The sequence below is a fragment of the Nesoenas mayeri genome (genome assembly GCF_963082525.1).
Source record: "Nesoenas mayeri genome assembly, chromosome: 12".
NCBI lineage: Eukaryota > Metazoa > Chordata > Aves > Columbiformes > Columbidae > Nesoenas > Nesoenas mayeri.
Genome location: NC_137547.1, coordinates 15,933,689 through 15,950,793, shown reverse-complemented (window position 1 = coordinate 15,950,793; position 17,105 = coordinate 15,933,689). Strand labels below are relative to the sequence as shown.

The following is a 17,105-nucleotide window of genomic DNA, read 5'->3' as shown; positions in this document are numbered from 1 at the left end:
GTCGGCACCGGGAGCCCGGCTGCGGAGCAAAGGCCGCTTCACGGCAGCCCATGCCCTGCCCCTCCCCCGCCCTGCACGGAGCGCCGCAGGTTCGGGCGTCTCCTCTCCCTACGGGCACAAGAGGCAGGACACGCTTCGTGTTGGGAGCTGGGCTGAGGAAGCAAGGGCTCTGTCTTAGTGAGCTCTTCACTGCTGTGTCTCAGGTGAGGAAAATACACGAATAGGCACTGGGACAGGGTGGGTGTCGGACAGAGCTCTCACAGGCCCTGAGGGGCAGTGGGAAGCTCAGACCACAGGCAGGGTCTGTTCCACCCTGACCTACTCGTCCGCCCTTCCCGTGGCTCAGGGTAGCAGAGCTGATTACAGCAGGTGACCTTCCCGGTGATAGGTTGGTGTCCAGAGCTCATGGTGCCCCAGAAGCAGCCTCCAGGCACAATGGGCAGCTTTCCCCACGCTGTTAAATCAAATCATCAAACACAGTTGTCAGAGGCTCTTCACAGTCCCCATTTCAGACTCTTGGCTTTAGGAGCCCAAGTGTCAGGAAAGACTTTGGAGCTGATCTTAAGGGAAACTCCTTGAACTCCACCAAAACCCATGTGTGCTAATTTCTGCTGTGAAGTACTTATACTTAAGACCAGATACAATTAATCTTGAAGGTTAGGGTTTAAGATAGCTTTAGCTAATTTTAAATTGACTGGTGTTTAGCATAAGTATTCTGCAGACCTAGAGGTTGGTCTTGCTGTAGGTTGTATTGTGTGGAGCATCAGTAATGCAGGACACGCTATAATATGTACAAGAATAACAAGCAGACTTGGTGCAATAAGAGATTGTAGCAGATATTCCTTAAGTTTGTGAATTAGATTTACGAGCTGAATGGTTACAACAGGTCTGTAAAGTTCAGCTAAGGAACGAGATGCCAAAATGGCATGACACTAAAAGGCTGCTGTATCTCCTTGTAAGTTTACCCTGTTTCTCCCTATTTCAGTGTGCCAATCCCTATAGCTGTCCTGCCTGAAAGCTGTTACTGTATGCAGTTTTGGTTTGTGTGTGTCCTGGGGTAAGCAGTGTTATTCTTGCAGGGACACCAAGGAGTTCTCTTCCATTGACCCAGATCATCGACCAAGCTTGTCAAGAGGCAGAAGCTTACAGGGATGCTGGAGTTGTAAGTTTTGGTTTCCTTCTTTCTATGGCAGCATTTACATGAAGCTACTTCTGTATAGCAAATATTTTAAATTGAGTCTATAAGTCATCAAAAGCATCTTAAAACACACTGTTTAGGAAGATGTTTAACTCCTCATCTTTTATTTCAGCGTAATAACTAGGCTTTCTAGATTATAAGACCTAAAATACGCATCACATGCACCCAAAAGAAAGGAAAAAGTGTAGCGTCAAATTGTGCAGTTCAAGTTGCCTAAGTTGGATCACCATCAATTTCTAATAATTAAGTCAATTTAAGGGTAAGAAAAAAGAAAAGGGAAGTTGACTGCAGCACAGATGGTTGCTGGCATTCTAGGTATCCAGCTGTATATTTTTAGCTCTGTGCAGTGCTCTGGTTTCATGAAGTCACAGCGGAATGCCATGCACACAGCTGAGGCACCGCGTATGGACCTCAGTCACTTGTAGGCCGCAGAATTGTCCCACACTTGTGTTTGTAACAAAGCAGCACAGATTATTCAGGGACTAAAAAAAAAAACCAACTTTGGCCCTTTTTATGCTCTTCAACCCTTTTCTCTGAGCCCCCTGGCAGCAAGCACGCCTGCTTCGTGCATCTAGAATACAATGCCCAAAAGGTCAGTCTCAGCCAGAGGTAAGAGGAGGCAGGTACTGAATTGCTGTTCAACCTAAAGTAGTGTAGTAATCTTCATAGGTCAGTAGATTTTAACAGAGTGTATGTCCTTTTGAAAGGTCAGATATGTTTTAAACATTTCATTGCACCTTGTCTTCAGGTGTTGATGTGCTTTTTCTTTGACCCGCTTACAGTATTATGTACTTCTCTGGCATGGTAAGGTGGTGTCCTAGTGTCTGAGGTTTGAAAATGTCTTAAATGAACAAGTTGCCACTGTTCTGAGCTGTTGTTTTCTGCAAAACTTTAATATCAAGCCGGTTGAAATCTTTTTAATGGCGTAAATTAGAATGATACTTTATACAGGCTGAACGAAACTGAATATAAGAGCTTAGTCTAAATTATAGAACACCAAGATTAAAATGCAAGACAAGCCACAAAAAGTAGGTTATGGGCAGAGTGCTAGTAAAGCTAAACTAGGAAAGAATCCAGAGAACAGAATTGTTGAAACGATGAACAGCCATACTGGAGAATGACATTCACATAGGCAGGCTTCAGTGCCTGTGACCCAAATGAACACGTGTAAGATGTCCACCCAGTTAGAATAACCGCAGGTTGTACAGAATGGGTAAGTTTTCTTCCTTTGCATGCCTGTTGAAAGAACAGGTGTGTAATAGCTCTGTGTTCTATACTGTGAATGTCTATTTTTTCTTTACAGTTACAGTGTCAACATGAGGTATAATGTGATTTGATCTACATCAGAAGAGTAGCAAGGACTAGTCTGTCTTCCTGTGTTAGAGGAAGTGGTTACACAAGTGGTAACTCTTAAAGCCATTGCCCCACATCCCAGTGCTTGTTTACCCATTTCCCTTATGTAACTACACATGGAAGCTTTTAGCATCTGGGAGAAAACACCAAGTACCTCTAAAGTTGAGGGAGGGTACAGAAACAGTGCATTTCACTGCTCACATGCACAAAGCTGGAACAGTTTTAAGACAAACTTTAGAATCATTACTAACAAACAATTTTAATTTGTGTTTTGTACTTTGTCTTTTTAACAGCTGTAGTAAGTTCTCTTCGAGGTCAAACTGGTTTACCTTCTCTCCTACCTCATTGCTGTCTCTGAACTTGAATATATTTTCAAATCAGATGAGGGGAGTGCAGTCATTTCTTTACACGTTTTGGAGAAATTCAAGGCCCAAAGTTACACTTAGTCTATTTCCTGTAGAAGTCACAAGAACATCAGTATACATTCCACACCGATCTTCATTCTAAAGGCCTGTACACAGTAGTGTTACAGCAATGTGACAAACAAGTCAGAGATAATCAGGAGAGATTTATCCATAAATATCAGTGTGGTTGCCTCATAGTTTTTACAATTCACTTGCTTTGTTTTCCCTGGTACTTTATGAGAAATGCAAGTTTTCGTGATTGATACTTCAAGAGCTTCCTGACTTTTGCACAGAGATCACCGCTCTTCCAAACTCACTATCCTGCTTTTGTAATGGGAATATATTTGGGTTTTCCCCTCAGCGAACTGCTAAGCTGTCTGTTTTTCTTGTGGAAGAAGAGCTAGAAACGTAAAGATTTTTTCCACAGGTGTTTCTTCTGACAGCGTTTCCAAATGCTACCTTCAATAGCCTTGAAGATATGTAACCATCTTGCTGCTGCTACATGTTTACGTATTGTCTCAAGTTGCTTGAATTGGTGTTAACATTAAAAAAAAGTATATGATCTTGCTCACTCAATATGCATTGCACTTTAAATCCTGGTATATTCAGAAAAAGGTGACTTGTCTGGCACATTAGCAGCTTAACATAATAAACATGAAAGATTTGTGATATTAGAACACAGTAATGAAAATAAGTGAGTGCTCAGTTAGGAAGCCATCTGTGCTCAAAATGTATTATGCTTTGTACTTGTGTGTTGCTAAACAATGAAATTCTCCAGACAAGATTTTATAAGCAGCAAACTATGAGGTATTATGATCCCTCCAGTTTCTATCTGTTTAAGAAAAATGCAAAATATATATTCAAATAGGCTTGTATTCATTCTGTTTAACCTGGGTAATGCTTACTTTGCAGCCAGAAAGTAAAGTCCAGGTTCCCTCTAATTTTGTTGATATAGATCACTTCACTACTAGTTACTGTTATCTAGCTGTAGCTACTTGAGTAGCTGATGTTAAAGACAGAGTTACATAAGTAAAGCTATTTTTTTTTTAAAGAAAATATCCCAAAATTATAAAACTACATTGAGTTGCAAATATTATGATGCTCCTTACCACACAAAATTTGTTATTCTGATCCTCCTGACTCTTCTTTTGTTTCTGTACCTGGAAGGAGAGTTGCTAGTACATATTTTACGTACATACATATAGATGCCTTTAGAACATGAAGATATTTGAGTCTATTATATCTACAATGATAGTTGGAATTCAAATTACTTGGAGTTTAGTAACTAGTATTTCTGCACAGAAACATGTAGGTGGTTATTACTTGGATCACAAAGGTTAACATTTCAAATCTTACCTATATTACAGTAGAGTAAAATAGCAGGCAAACCTCCCCACAACTGCATCCCATCGTATATGCAGGAGAACATAAGATATCTACTTATCTATATTACATTAAGGCTGTAATCTCTTGCTCTGGAGGTGGAGTTTTTAAAGGAAGTGCAAGGCAGCTGTGCCTGGGCACTGCAAATAAATGCTCTGCAAAGGCACCTGGTTTCCTGTATAAGTGGCACATGGCTGTGGGGTGGGAAAGGTTGTAATCATCTTGGAGCACACCTGAGCCTGTATAATAATGGATATGGTGCAAAAGCCTCCTTAAAACTTCCTTTCTTCCTGTAGGAATGAATAGTTGTTTTAAGCTTGCAAAACCTTGTGTTAGTATGTATGTGTCTGCAGGTAAAGTCTTTCTCTTAGGGGAAACACTGGGCTTAAAGTTACCCTGGGGAAAAAGTTAGAGAAGTTAGATGCTGAGTTAAAACTTGTATGGTTGTTATGCCTGTTGTGGTTTCTAGTGTTGTGACTATTTTTGAGGCTTTCCTGCTGGGATATTATGTGTGCGTGCAGCTGAAGTGTTTTGAGAGGTCATTCTTATAAGTGGAATAAAGCTAAGGAAATTATTTTTCTATATAATCAGAGAGCTATTTAAATGACCTATTTTCCAGTAGCTGACTGTGATACAAGAGGCACTTTACACATACATAGTACTTCAGAAGTCATTTAAAGTAGAAAGGAAATATATTGTTTGGGAATTACTTATAACAAGGCTACTATATATAAGCAACACTTAGATTATCTTAATATTCAATGGAAAAGGAACACAAAAAGTTTTTGTTGGAGTGTTATCTTGTACTATCAAAAAAAAATTCTGTATAGTAGCTGTTCCCATAGACCTCTAAATCATAAGCTTAAGTTTCAAGAACTTTAATTTAGCATGACTGTTTTCTTTCCACCATTTTATTTAGCTGTCTGATAGCACTGAAGTCTGTTTTATATACATATCAATTCAGTAAACACAGAAATCTGTGGTGTTATATTTTTATATAAAATATGAAGGAAAGCTTTGAGTTGATGCATCTGTAATTCAGTTCTCTGTATTGCAGAACATATGTTGTTCTTCTTTAATTAAACAAAACATAATATGCAAAAGAACATAGTCTATCAGATGGTACCAAAAGAATAACGCATTATTAAAGTGATACCAAAAATGTTCGCTGTAACTGGGGACCTTGAGGCCCTAGGAAGCAAAAACTGCTGAAAAATGAATATAGTAAGTTTAAGGGAGAGAGAAATGTTGGAATCTTCCCATATGCTTGCATTTTGAACTAGAATTCAATCAGATACTTTTAATGCACGGTAGTATGGCTAGGGTTTAAAATTAATTTTTAAATGAATTATTTCATTAATGTATCTAATGGAATAATTTGCTTTATACAAATCCTGAGCTATCAAAGTAGTAGCAATTGAAAGGAAGCTCAGTTTCACTGCAGAATACCTGTGGACTTCTGCCAGCCTGTTCTGCTTTTTTGGCTCTTTCCATGGCTGGTCAGGAGCTGAGCATCTGAAGCCCCATTCCCATTCCCTGACATCTTTTTTCCTGTGTGTCCTATTGAGGTTGATTTTTTGGCTGCTGAAAGCCTGGGGCTTCTGGTTTGCAGATCCCAGCTTCTTGCCCTTATGGTAAGCTTGGAGTTCCCAGATATTCAGTTTTTAGTGAGTTCTGCCAAGTAGAGCATTCTTGAGCCAAAGACCAAAGTCTTCTAGGTTTTTGCCCTCAAGAAATTACCTGGTTTTGAGGGTTCGTTGTGTTTGAGTTTGGTTTGTTTTGTTGAAATATTATAGTCCTACATTAATCCTTTTGCTAAGTACTGCTACTGACCAAGTTTGCAGTGTTGTGTTGATTGACCTAATATGTGTACAGAGGATGAAAGGCCAAGGGGTTTCACTTTCTGTTGGTACCACGAAAGATTCAGTAGTTGTGCCTCAGGTAGAAGACCATTTGGTCAGTTCGGTTTTGTTGGAATAGTCACAACCTCATTCCAGAGAAATAGACTAAAAGTTTGTGACTTTTTTCCTTTCTGAAAATGCTCTGGGTTTTTCTGAGGACTGGTTGTTGTATTTGTTGTATGGCAAACCCATAACTCCCATCACAAGTAGGGAAAGTGTGGATGTTAAATTATACATTGAATTGGATATAGAAACAAAATTAAGCGCAGATGTTTTGGTTAGGTATCATATCTAGTTTTCCTTTCCCTAGTTGAGGTTTTCTCGGACAGGAATTTTGTAATTAAATATGCTGATGAATGGCACCAATTAGTGCATAGGTCTAGTGCTTATATTAGATCACTTTTTCCATTAATAAGTTGTGTCATTTTTAAGGTAGCATGTATTTTGTGTATTTAAATACTCTGCTGTCAGTCATTTGGTTAGTGCAGCTGTACCCTGGTGCACTGAATGTATGTGGGTTGTGCTTGGACTGACTGTTGCTCCACCGGATTATTTCCATTCTCAGTTTCCCCCGTTCTCCATGTTAGGCGTTCATTTATGATGTCTGGGGCTTAGCCTGTAATTCAGCCATTAAATGCTGACTGCATTTTATATACTGTCTTATCTTTTACTGCCAAAAGAGCTTTTACATTGCAACAGATTTAAAGCAGCATCACATATGTAAGATTTTAAAAAAGGAAAAACTTTTTGGTTTTTCCTCCCCCTTCCTGATTCTCTCTGTTGTTATTAACCAAACTTCCTTGTTTCATCTCTAGTGTTATTTCTTTTTCCCAAATGTTTTTCTTTCCATTCTGGTTCAGTTAGAATATCTTTGAAATGTAAACCCCTCATTTTAAAGGATTTAGATGTGTAATTAAACTCCAGAGAACAGAATTAATTTTTTAGAGATACAATTAATACATCTATTAAACTTTTTTTGTATTTTTAGATTGAAGCAGATGAGAAATTTTTAGCTGTTTTTAACATTCTCACTGCAAATGCAAAACATCAAGCTTGAGATATGTTTCATATTTCCCTGACAAAATTATATATGATTTGCACCTATTGCAAACTTTTTGGCATATGCTATACAATGATTGGAAAAGTACAAGGTATGGGATAATGCACAAAGGTTTTTCAATAAATTGCATACATTGTATCAGCACAATATTTTATCATCAGTCCATTGTTTGCTAAGAGTATGTCTGTGCGGAGTGAGAGGTATAGTAGATAATAAATAGCAACATCTGCCTTCAAGTAATTCTGAATCCAGAATGGGAGAAATATCAATAGTTAATACTATGGTATTAGGCACACTGCAAGTAGGCTAAATAATAGTCAAACAAAAAATTCCTTTATCCAAAATAACACTTAGTTTCTGACATTAATTGAATTGAAAATTGCCTTGATTATCTCTAAATTCTCTGTTATCCAAACACACTCAATATGCTGTATTCCACTTCGATAATTGAAGATTGACTCTACACTATTTTTAATGAGGTATAAGATTTAACTCATTCACCTGTAGTTCACATTTTAGGATGGATCAAAGGGAACCTGGCTGATGCGTGTATAATTAAAATCACATTTATTTATCTTCGTGATTTCCCAGCAGATACCATGCTGTTGATGAAAGCACTTCTATAAGTGCATCAACACAACTTACTGTAGATAATCCTTCCTTTGAAGGAAAACCTTTAAACTTGTGTGTGTTTTAATTCAAAACAGCGTAATGTTAAACTAGCCATCTTTGCTAAGTTCCTTTTTTCCATGTTTAATCATATTTCTTTATAATAATCTCCACAGGATGGCTTGATAGTAGAAAACATGCATGATGTTCCTTACACGCTGTGTCCTGGGCCTGAAGTAACGGCAGCGATGACGATCCTTAGCGCTGCGGTGAGACAAATGTGTCCCCGCCTGGCACTGGGCGTGCAGGTCCTATGTGCTGCGAATCAACAGGCGATCGCGGTTGCGCTTGCCGCAGGTAATAGAAATGACTCATCAGTTACTGCTGTTGTTTGCTGTGGCATTTACTCTCTGCAAATTGTGCATTGTACTAACATAGATACCATGAAAAATGAGACATGAAAAGCTCACTGTACCTTGAAAAAGCAGAAATTAGATTTTGAGAAAGATGCCTGCTTGATTATAATAGATGATACTCGTGCACTGCTTCAGTTGAAGGCAGCTGAAAATCCCAAGGCTGCTTCTGCAGCTTTCTAGGTGAAACCTGTCTAAATATAATGATTAGTTTAAAGCTTCTCATGTCTAAAAGCCACCTTTGGTGTAACTCTATTTACTTCAGTTAAATTATATTTGAGGATCAATTTAACCCACTGTGGTTTAGCATCCAGTTTCAGCATCTAATTATATGTTGTTGCTACTACTGTTATCTGTTAAAACTAAGTTTTCATTACCTTTTTTAATGAATGGATGGAATGAAGCTTTTTATATAATAACAAAAAATTGAGTGTACAGCTAGCCAAACTACTTAAAATTAAATTGCATTTGGGAGAATTAAATATAAATTAATGTGTCTTTATTGCATGAATCCTAGACTTGCTAACCTTTCTACTCCTACTGCTTGCTGAAGCAATTTTAGTTTTTCATGTATAACATTCCATGATTTAAAGATGGATGCTGGTTTAATATGGAAGGATTGTACTTCCTAAATACTTCAGAAATTGAGGATTATTGTCTGGTTTGACCCAAATTCCATATGTGATTACAGTATGTTTGTACATTTTTGAATGTACAAATTTTATAACTGGGCAGAATTTTTTAAGAACGCAAAACTAAAAGATGCTGGTATTAATTGAAAACCATACTTCAGGTAACATAATGTAGGGTAACTTATCTACAGTGACAGTTTTAAGTATATTGAATATGTGGAAGTCTTAAATTCCTTTTTTCTTGGGAGAATTCTTGTTAGTGGTTGTGTTTTGAACTCAGATTTGTTTTGAGTGCTTTAAAATCAGCAGTTGCTCTTTTCAAGGTATCTAGCTGCTTGACAAACAGCCAAAACCTAATTTTTATTACCACAATATAATCTATAGGAAAACTTAAAGATGCTAACAGAATCCAGATTTAGTTTTTAGGGATTGTATATGTGTAGGATACTTGAGGTACATAGGCGTTTGCAAAAATATTTACACATCTTACTTTTAAAAGCAATAGTCAAAGTGCTAGTGAGTTATGCACCCTTTTTGGAGCAAAATTGATCACTAAATAAGGGATGTAGTGTAGAAACAATGTATTTCTCTTCCTTCTCAGCAATTATTAATGAGGGAGAAAATTCCTGGAAGGCTTGGGTTTTTCTCAGCCCTACTACTGTTGTGCACTGCTTGCTCTGTAACTGGAGAATACCAGCTAGGAAAGGCCCATGTTTAATGCATTTCACTGCACTTCGCTAAAAATGATTGTGGGAAGTTCACTGAACAGGAAAGCAAAAAGAAAGGAAAATCACTTTAAGCAAAACCATAGTAAAGCGAGTGCTACTTTGTAGGAAGCAAGTCTTTCAGTAGTTTTTCTGTAGCAACTTAGTAGTTACTTTAATGTCAATCCAATTTTAATAGGTGGCTATTAATAAAGCAAGCCCTGTATACTTTTACTACAAAAAATACTTGCTGAAGGCGTTTTAGCTAAAAAGCATATGAAGCATCTCCTGCTACTATGCAGTCATTTTATTTTCCCTGTGGAAACTCCTGTATTTAGTAGAAATAACTGTTCTGAAGAGAACTGCACAGGGAGATTGTAAGTGGTCTCTAGGTGAAGGTAATAATTTTATTTTGTAAAGAGGGGAAAAAAAAAGTCAGCAGGTTTACAGTGTGACTAGGAGGAGCTCAACATCAGCAACATGCGGTTATGCTAATAAATGTGTTGTAGGTAGCCTAATAGTAACGGATGAAATTACTGAATTTTCCTTGCATATTGACAAGGTATTGGATAAATCTGAAAATAACAATAATAAATCAGGGGATCTAAGAAGGCTGAGGATATTTTAATTATTTAATTTGGTTGTTTAGGAAGCATTTATTTATTCAATTAGATGCCTAAAGGAAGGAATGCCAGCAAAAACCTGTTAGTGCTGGATGCTTCAGCAAAGGTATGGGGCAGCAGTAGGAAAACAGTGAGGGATCTTGAGGAAAAAGGGAACTGATGTGTCTCTGCTTTTCTGCCAGAAACAAGCAGTTCCTCGTGTTATCAAAAAACAACTATTGAACCAAAACAGTTCTTGCCAACACCCTCCCAGCTCCAAAAGGTTATTGCAGACTGTTACACCAGTGCTGGATGCTCTTGGTTCAGCCCAACTGGGGTTGAAGGAGGCGGTTGCCCAAGGGCATCCATCAAGGGCAGGCCCTGGCTTCTCCTGCCCTGGCCTCGCTGCAGGGCCCATCCTCCCCTCCGTCCGCCCCACAAACCAGCCCCACGGCCTCGGATATTCTGCTTCCACTGTTGTCCTCAAAGGTTGTGATGAAAGCTGCCAGATCTCCCTCTGTCCCTGAGGGCAGATATGGCAATGTTATCCCACTCAAAAATTAGTGTAATTATATACACAAACAGTGGGGGAGATTCAAGTCACACCTTTCTTAATACTGAAGTCCTCTGCTGCTCACTTTTTAAAATTCTTCTAATGTAGCATTTTAATTTAAAATACAGTGATGTCTCTAAGGAGCTGTAGATGGCAAAACATGGAGACAATACAAAATAGAAAATAGTACAATTTTGTATTTATATTTTTGATTTGAAGCCATGTTAATTTCAAATATTTATTCTCAGAACAACAGTTCATTCTAATGACATTCTCCAAAGACATTGTTATCTTCCTTCTTTCCTAAAATACTCTTTGTGGAGAAGCAAGTCAGAATTTGTTTGCTACAGTTACTTTTCAATTGGTTCATTATTAACAGGTGTACCGTGTGTTTTTTAGAGGTGTATAATTTCCTGTTTGTAGTTTCTGATATAATTAACTACATCTGCTTGAGGTTGAAACAGAATGATGTGTATAAGCAGGTTTTCTGAGCAAATAAAAATACAAACGCTCCCTTATTTATTTTTGTTTAGCAAATATTACTGGTTACCATTTCTTAGTGCTCAGGAACGCCCACAATATGTTCACTAAGTCTGAGTCAGATTTAGGTGTAGTGTTTGATTTTCCTTACTTATTTATCAGTGTGTCTTGTTTCCTGAAGTTAACCATTGCATTAATTTCATGTACTCATGGTGTTTGTTGTTCCAAATTACATGTCTTTTCTTTCTTAGAAAGTTTGCTAATTGTGCGGCACTGTTCATCTTAGAGGAGACTCTTGTATCTAAAGGAATTGCACAAAAGCCCTCAGCTGCTATTTGTGGTTTTCCTTGCATTAGTGAGATGTTCTGCTTAGTTCTAACCTGTCAGTGTAGGTCTTTGCAGAGGAGGTGCAGAGCCTTTGTAATACAGGGACCGTATGCTGGTGATGCTCCCTTTATTATTTTGCACATTCTGCATGCTCTCCATTAGCAGCATGTAGCAGTGATTGAGAAGAAAAAAGTAACTGACCCATCATTAACCTAATGGAGACAAAGTTAATGGTGAGAAGAAGGATTTCAAGAAATATTGGCCTGGCCATCTGCTGGTCTTTGAGGCATAAAACAGTCCCCATAGCTGTATCTCTGTAGTGATGCATGGGAACACTTCTGATATTCTAGGTACTCCTCTCTGTTGTGTCTTGACTCCATGGGGTGGAAAACCAGGTACATGGGCCACAGGCACGTTCTGCTCTTCTGTTCTGGCCAGAGCTTCCATCTGGGTGCCTGGGAGCAAGGACTGTAGGTCTACTAGAGAATGTAACTTCCCCACACCTGGGTGAGCCTGTATTACACTCCTCAGGGGCTCAGTTTTTAAGTTGATCTTATCTCGTCTCATAAATTTAGAATAGAATAGTTCAGTTGGAAGGAACTTAAAATAACCATCTAGTCTAACTGCACCTCCACCTGACTGTGAGAGTGCACTTCTTTTACTTTAAGGATCATGTTACTAAAATCCCATTTCTGAATTAGTCTTCATCAAGGATAATGACACAGTTGGCAGCTGATTAAATGATGCTTCATATCCGATGATATCCCAGGTACCCAGATATCTCCACGGGTTTTTTTAAATTATAAAAACAGCTTTGCTGTCCGAGACCATTCCTTTCCCTCCCCCATCAGCAGAGATATCATCCACAGGAATTCACTTGCTACAGCCCGTTATAGTGTTTAAGGTGGGATACAATTGGGCAAAACTTCATACTGCTTTTTTTGTTTAACTGTGACTGTGTTAATGCTCCGGTGGGGGCACGCAGCTGAGCTGAGAACTGCAATGGGTGTGCACGCCCTGGGAGCACCCATGGGTGCTGTGGAGCAAAGCACTGCAGGCTCTGCTCTGAGCTCCACTGGAGATGCTTCTCCCAGGCCTGCCATTCCTGCCGAGTGTGGAAGGAGCTGCTGCAAGATGATGTTCTGAGTGGTGATGGGTCTTTGCAGCATGGAAATCGTTTGCCTCTTGCATCAATAGCAGGTGAAGTCGATGCTTCTCTGGGTTTTCATTTTCAGCACAAAATCAGTCTTTTGGATTCTTTTTGAATTAGGAAGGCAAGAAGAGCTGAGAGGCAGGATTTCCTGTGCATGTAAAACAAGATATCACCAGTAAAGTTACCGGCAGCATCTTGCCTTTGTGTGAAGGCAAAGACATTTGCCTGAAGTCCAAAATTCAGCAGCAATCAGGAGCTGCTGCCTTGAAGAGGCCAGATCCTGTTTCTGTGAAAGCAGTAAATCCAAGCTCCCAGCTCCTTTTGGCTTTATAACTCAAAGAATGAACATATCTGAGAAAGGGCTTCTCAATGGTTGCAGCCAATTCACTTTTTTTGTGATGTTAGTATGCAGTGAGATGCACATTTGCAGTATTTAAGGTGGATAATATAAAAGTAGCATTTCCTCTATCAGCTCAGTCTTGAAATATTTTCTTGCCCAGCAAAAGAGGTGCTTCAGTCTGTCATTTTTTTTTTACTTTCAATCATAAATTATCATGGGGAGGGAAAAAAATAAAGCTTTTCTCTACAATTGTTAGACCTCCACAGCTGTTTAGGCAAAGCTGTTTAAGTAGGATTAAAGTGGAGTAACACTAACTTCTGAAAAAGAGACCAGCTCCAGTTTCTTCAACAGGCTCTGCAGTGGCTGGTTACTTGATTCCATGTCCTTAATACAGTCTTGAAGTTCTATTTATTAGGTTTCATTGGAAGTTTCCTGTTCTTGTTCTCCAGTGAGATTACAAAACTGTTTTGTTCCCATATAAGTCAGAAATGGGACTGCCTATTAGCTATTCAATGGCTATTACTTTTCAACTTGCCAAATGTGAAAGTAAGCAATAGTATAATTCTCACAGTTTTATGAGCATAAAAATGAATTCATTAGCGGAATCTGATTATGGCTTCATAAAACAGAAGGATAATGATTTGGTGCCTGCACCTATTACAGTTGGTTAAAATTTTTATTTTCGCAGCCTTCAAAAACCCAGATAGAGAGCGCAGCTTTGTTAAACTAAGTACAATCCTAATGTTTAGCTGCAAGTCTTAAATTACTGAGTTAAGGAAACAGAAACGAAGCATCAAGAAAAAACCTGTAAGCAGTGAGTTCAGTAAATGAAATGACTCAATGAATAGCCCCTGTCCTGAGCTAGATATTATGATTGCTGTGAAAATGTAACATATCTCTAGACTCATCGATAGTCTTATGGTTAGAGAAGTAACTTTTGTTATTTAACGCTGAATTGCAGTGTAAACTTGGATGATTTAAATAGAACCTGTAGCTTTTGGTCCTCGATACAGACACCTCAATCTAGCTATTTGCACTGTGTATTTACTACCCAATGTCTACTAGCGCTGGTAACTATACTTGTGGCACACTCTTGTCTTCGGATCCTGAGAACACTGCATGCTTTCCACCCGTGAATCTCCAGGCTCAGGACAGCTCGTGTTTGATTTGGCACCTGTCTGGGATGTTTCTTGTTAGCTGGAGTCTGTGTTGCTAAGCAATACAGGCTCTTCTCTGTCAGACATCATCTTCTGTTTCTGCAACTTCAGGGCTTTTGGAATGCAACTGAAATTTAAAAATAAACAGACACCTTGTCATTTGGTAAATACATTTTAAAGAGCGTTTGTGTTTATATTTGAAACGTGCTAAGGTGAGGCCTCTGTTGTTCTCTGGTGAGTGGGATCGCATCCCTGACGGCTGCTGTCACAGCAGCGGTTCTCTTGGTGTGATATCAGCTTTCATTAAACGTGCAGCTGACTGCAAAGCTGGAGCAATGGCAGAGCTTCAGAAGGGCTTGGAGGAGACCTCTAAAGCAAGCTGAAGGAGTAGCAAAAGCTGCGCAAGATGAGCGCAGAGCTTTTACACCCGTCTTAAGTGATAGAGAACAGGGGATTACAGAAAGGGAGTCAGAATTCAATCTTGTGCCTCACAACTGTGGACTTATTACCCCAAAGCTTCAGTATTTCAACATAGATATTTCAAGGCTGGGGGGGTGGGGGTGGCACTGAGAGTAGATGAATGTCCTGTGTGAAATCATTGCTATTTCTAAGCTTCCTCTTCAGCATCCAACCCATAAAACCTTCCTAGCACAAAAAGTAAATGGATACGGTGGAAACCATGTTGCTAAGACATGGCAGAGTTGATGGTTGGAGTTCAGTTTGGAGTAGAATGGAAAATGTTTCACTCTTCCGAAACCATATCTTTTTGTACCTTTGGCACAGATCTGAAAGTAATTTCATGTGGTACTCTGTAGACAACACAAGCTACATTCAGATGGAGAGTCAAACAGGTTGTATATAATGTGCCACAGGCTGTTCTCTTGCCTAATTTCCTAAAGAGAGAAGACATAATGCTGTTCCTCTGTGTTGCTTTTTCACCCAATGACCAACTTCAGGGGAGTAAATGTTGGGAAAGAAGTAATACAATCAAAGAGTACCTGGAAAGAGCAGAGAGATCCAAGTTAATGACCCTTTTTGGAGAGAAGACATGTTGTTAGGACAAAGGAGCCGTGTTTTGACCCCCTGCTCCTCTGTCAGCACGTGTGCAGTGGCACGTCAGGGCGAGAGTGGCGTGAGCTGCGTGGGGACAGACCCACCAGGGCTGGGAAAGAGCCGTGGGGACAGGAGAAAACCCGTGAGATGTGAGCTGAAGGTGGTAAGATGGAAAGAAGTCAGAGAGAATATTGGTGAAAATAGAGAATGTAAAATAGATGTGGAAAAGCAAGGTTGGTTAGCCCTAGAGCATATAGAGCAACTTGTGTTGGGATCAAATAAGAGGGGCGGTAAGGTGGGGTTTTGTTAATTTTTAGGATTTCTGGTGTTCAGTCTTCAGTTTTAGCTAAGATATTACTGTTTTGTGGTTTTTTTTTTTTTCAGGTCTTGATTTTATTCGGGCTGAAGGGTTTGTGTTTTCTCATGTTGCTGATGAAGGGATTATAAATGCCTGTGCAGGTGACCTGCTACGTTACAGAAAACAAATTGGAGCAGAGAACATTCAGATTTTCGCTGATATTAAAAAGAAACATAGGTAAATACAAGCAATATTTTATGTAAATATCAATGTAATCATGATCTTATATTTTTCTCCATTTTCTGATTTTTTAATGCCTATTTATTGTCTATTTATGATATATTGCCTATTTATTATATAGAGTGAACTTTATTGTTCAAGCAAGGTCTTGCAGTGCTATTGTAGGATCCATTTTAAAATAGATTTACACCTGTAAGCTGCAGGTTGCTGCATCTGTGAAGTTTGCAATTGTTTAACCTCCAGGTTAAATGCAGACTGTAAAAGTTTTACATGTGGATTAGGTGAAATTTTGTGTACATGCCTATTATGTTTAAAGAGGCAAGGCATCCAAGGTTATTTTTAGTTATGCAAGCAGCTGCCATATAAAAGCATTCCAATCATAATATTTTGGCATTTTAAAAAGCTATTTTCTTTTTTCTTTCCTGCCAATAATACTGGTTTCTTTTACTTAAATCAGTGCTGTCTATGTACGGATTATGTTCTATGATTATCAAACAGAAGGAACTTATGACAGATGAATCCACTTTCTTTTCTGCTGCTACTTTATCATAACTGTCATGTAGTACTTTCAGCTATTTAGATGTCACTCTTTGGGTTTGTTTTTTCTCCAGAAGAACTGCTCAAGTGTTATGTATTATACATGCTAAATAACCTAATTAAAATGTTTGTGTGTAGTATGTGGGTAATCATGAGAATAACCAAGTCTGGAAGATCTTAAATACCTAATGAACAGGTAATAAATTTCAAAACAGAAAGGAAACAATGCGGCATGGTCAAATGAAGCTTTTAAGGTCCTTTCAGAGTGGTTTCTTTCTGATTATTTCTTTATATATATGTATGTGTGTATATCTAAACATATAAAAATATGTTGCACTAGACTTTTTTGTAAAAAAAAAAAAAATTTATTGCATCATAGGGTTTCTTTTCTTTGTCTTGACAATTGATGAATTAATATTTGGATTATACTTTCTGTTGTTCAAAGGGTTTGCTTTTTAAGAAAGAATAAGAAGCTTTTGTTTCAGGCAGATTTGTAAGCTGAGAAGGAAACGTTAAAGGACTTGTTGGTTGAATTTTTTAATGTAGAAAAACATGCCTGTCGAGAGCTGCTTGCCTCCTGTTGTTTAAATGGAGGGAAATCATTTTTGTAGTGTACTTGCTGTGTTACAGCAACCCTCCACATGCTAGTTTCAGGGTGCTGCCTTGGAATGTGAGCAGAGCATCATCCACCCAGGCTGGTCCAGGAAA

The 17,105-nt window shown here is 38.6% G+C and overlaps 1 protein-coding gene across 4 annotated transcripts in view; it reads left to right on the top strand.

The window, feature by feature from the left end:
* The window catches only part of LOC308044903 (uncharacterized protein F13E9.13, mitochondrial-like), a 36,494-nt gene that overhangs the window by 281 nt on the left and 19,108 nt on the right, over positions 1-17,105 (top strand). For 3 of the 4 annotated variants that reach the window (XR_013922689.1, XM_080351862.1, XM_080351861.1), the window contains exons 3-5: positions 1,080-1,162; positions 8,085-8,265; positions 15,707-15,857. Coding sequence is in view for 3 of the 4 variants with exons in the window: in XM_080351862.1 (XP_080207988.1) it covers positions 1,080-1,162; positions 8,085-8,265; positions 15,707-15,857 (415 nt within the window). In the remaining variant the exon portion in view is untranslated. Of the gene's footprint in view, positions 1-65; positions 204-1,079; positions 1,163-8,084; positions 8,266-15,706; positions 15,858-17,105 lie in introns of those variants that run through there. The other variant, XM_080351863.1, reaches the window with a different exon arrangement.